The following is a 3,098-nucleotide window of genomic DNA, read 5'->3' as shown; positions in this document are numbered from 1 at the left end:
AAAGTTAGTTAATATATGGTGGATTATGAATATTCTAAAAACCAAAATCAAAATTATATAAAACATAAGGGATCATGAGTAAAATTTGTTTATATTATGATGCATTATCGGTTTGGTTAGAATTATGAAAACAAAGTCGTTTTTGGACTTTTTTTTTTAAGTGGTTTTACGTGTGAATAACTAACACCCATGGGTATTGCATAACAATTTGATTCGCTTGCATAAGCAATCATCCTATTCCCATCGATTACAAAAATCTATGAGTATCTTTTGTGCGTTAAACACCATTTCTTCATAAATGAATCTGTTGTAAAACTAAAACCTTTGGCTATAAATCTCCTGTCGCTCGGTTTGAGACCATACTCAAACAATGGCGTTCTCTCAACAATCGGCAGTTACTCTTGTATGTATCTCCATTTTTTTCAAGTTTTTAATTATACATTTCATTCAGTTTTCGTATCAGATTGACAGATTTCTTCACTTTTTTCCTAATAATTCGACTTTTCATCTGCTAGAATTTGGTTGCGACGTTGTTCTTGCTTGGATTGATAAAGTTCTCCACCATTGAATGCCGAAGGCTTGAGTCGACCGGATCCGATGTAACATACACTGCAATCAACTGCCGAAAACATACGGCGTTTTTGACAGATTTCGGTGGCAAGGGTGACGGCAAAACATCAAACACATTAGTTTTCCGATCGGCGGTTCAGAATCTCAGCCAGTTTGCAAATGATGGCGGAGCACAGCTCGTTGTACCGCCGGGAAAATGGCTCACTGGTAGCTTTAATCTCACCAGCCATTTCACCTTGTATCTCCAATTCGGCGCTGTTATTCTTGCCTCTCAGGTATTAATTAGTTTATGAAGTAACATCCAAGGACTACGATCGAATGAGTGAGAAGATTGTATGATCTAATCGTCAAATACCTATTAATTTGGGAGAAAATGTTGTTAACCAGATATGATTCTGATGGCAGGACGAAGGAGAGTATCCCCTTATAGAACCATTGCCTTCGTATGGTAGAGGAAGAGATGGACCAGGAGGAAGGTTTAGCAGTCTGATCGGTGGATCACACCTCACTGACGTAGTTGTTACAGGCATTAATTAATTCTGATCACAACGTTTACTTTTTACTTTTTCATGATGATTTTAATGATATGATATTCAAATAATAATCTCTGGAATTGTTTTGTTGTTGAAGGTGGTAATGGGACGATTGATGGGCAAGGTTCATTGTGGTGGAAAAAGTTTCATAAAAAGCAATTGAAGAACACACGACCCTACTTGATCGAGCTAATGTACTCAAAGCAAATCCAAATCTCCAACCTCACTATGATCGATTCACCTTCATGGTTTGTTCATCCAGTTTATAGCAGGTCTGTCCATCCAATTGCCTCACTATGTTTTAGATTGTTCAACGCTAAATCTAACACAATCGCGAAGATTGTAATTGCAGTGATATAATAATGCAAGATTTAACAATTCTCGCACCAGTGGATTCCCCAAATACAGATGGAATCGATCCAGGTTTGAACTTTGAATTAGATCATACTTTTTTCTGTTCACTTATAGAAAATGCCAAATAATGTGATTTTTTGTTGCAGATTCTTGTAAAAATGTAAAAATCCAGGATGTGTTCATAGTCTCCGGTGACGATTGTGTAGCAGTGAAAAGTGGATGGGATGAATACGGGATAAAATTCGGCATGCCAACAGAAGAAATGATCATAAGGAGGCTAACTTGTATTTCCCCCGATAGTGCAGTGATTGCACTCGGAAGTGAAATGTCTGGCGGAATCAAGAACCTTAGAGCCGAGGATATCAGGGCTATCAATTCCGAATCGGCGGTGAGAATCAAAACAGCTCCGGGAAGGGGAGCGTATGTGAAAAACATCTTCGTGGATGGAATGAATTTGAAGACGATGAAGTATGTTTTCTGGACAACCGGGTCATACGGGCAGCATCCGGATCCAGGTTATGACCCGAAGGCAGTCCCGAGAGTTGATCAGATTAATTACAGAAATGTGGTGGCGGAAGATGTGAAAATGGCCGGGAATATGGGTGGGATCGAGGGAGATCCATTCACCGGATTTTGTCTTTCGAATGTTACGATTGGGTTGGCTGAGAAACCTAAAAAACTGCAATGGAATTGTACGGATATTTCCGGTGTATCAAGTGGCGTGACTCCGGCGCCATGTGAGCTTTTGAAGGAAAAAGAGTCGATGGAGTGCGAGTATCCATCGGATAAGCTCCCGATTGATACTGTGGAGTTGATGACTTGTTCTTTTAAAACTTATGCTTCTCAAGAATAATCTAAGGAATTTTAGTAAGAAATTGCATGGATCATAAATTTAAATCAAAAGTATATTTCACATATAGAATGAAAATTAAAATCATATCAGATAAATTTACACCAATCATGCATGCCATATATATATATATATATATATATATATATATATATATATATATATATATATATATATATATATATATATATATATATATATATATATATATATATATATATATATATATATATATATATATATATATATATATATATATATATATATATATATATATATATATAGAATGAGAATTAAAATCATATCAGATAAATTTACACCATGGCATATATATGAATTAAAGATTTTATTTAAGGATAATAATATATATTTCGATTTTTATACATTTCGTCACTGAGTTTTTTTTTTTTTTTTTTTTCGTTTATATTTACCCTTCAACTTGTTAAGCGTACACATTTAGTTATTATGACCGGCTACTTCAGGTTAGCCGGTAGAAGTGACTTAATAGGGTAATATATTTCTCATTTTGTACCCATTTAGTCTTTAATATTTTTTTTGTTGCAAAATAAACCAGTTTTGTTTTTATACTAATTCAGTACTTATGAATGATTTATTTAGGTTTTTCTCACAACATCTTACGTGAGATAATCATTAATGATGTGTTTAGGGCTTTTGATACTTATGTCCATCGCGATTTCAACTACTTGGTTGTTTAGATCATGTGTTCTAAACGTCATAACTTATTCATACAATCTTTATATCCATGCAATTGTATTTTAGTTTACTAAAAC

At 34.6% G+C, this 3,098-nt stretch overlaps 1 protein-coding gene across 1 annotated transcript; it reads left to right on the top strand.

Moving 5' to 3' along the window:
- Positions 1-293: 293 nt before the first annotated feature.
- Positions 294-2,407, top strand: LOC145011059 (putative polygalacturonase). Its single transcript, XM_078969683.1, has 6 exons — positions 294-403; positions 516-845; positions 976-1,096; positions 1,201-1,375; positions 1,456-1,526; positions 1,604-2,407. Exons 1-6 carry the CDS (start codon positions 371-373, stop codon positions 2,308-2,310), a joined length of 1,437 nt encoding a protein of 478 aa, XP_078825809.1. The 5' UTR covers positions 294-370; the 3' UTR covers positions 2,311-2,407.
- The last annotated feature ends 691 nt before the right edge of the window (positions 2,408-3,098 follow it).

Source organism: Lactuca saligna, chromosome 8 (genome assembly GCF_052625555.1).
Source record: "Lactuca saligna cultivar CGN05327 chromosome 8, ASM5262555v1, whole genome shotgun sequence".
Lineage (NCBI taxonomy): Eukaryota > Viridiplantae > Streptophyta > Magnoliopsida > Asterales > Asteraceae > Lactuca > Lactuca saligna.
This window is presented reverse-complemented; position numbering and strand designations above follow the sequence as displayed.

What these genes read in the sequence shown, in the direction of transcription:
- LOC145011059 (XM_078969683.1), top strand. Translation starts at nt 371, where the DNA reads ATGGCGTTCTCTCAACAATCGGCAGTTACTCTT. An exon ending in CTGTTATTCTTGCCTCTCAG is followed by an intron (nt 846 to 975) that starts GTATTAATTAGT and finishes TTCTGATGGCAG; the next exon opens with GACGAAGGAGAGTATCCCCT. An exon ending in CACTGACGTAGTTGTTACAG is followed by an intron (nt 1,097 to 1,200) that starts GCATTAATTAAT and finishes TTGTTGTTGAAG; the next exon opens with GTGGTAATGGGACGATTGAT.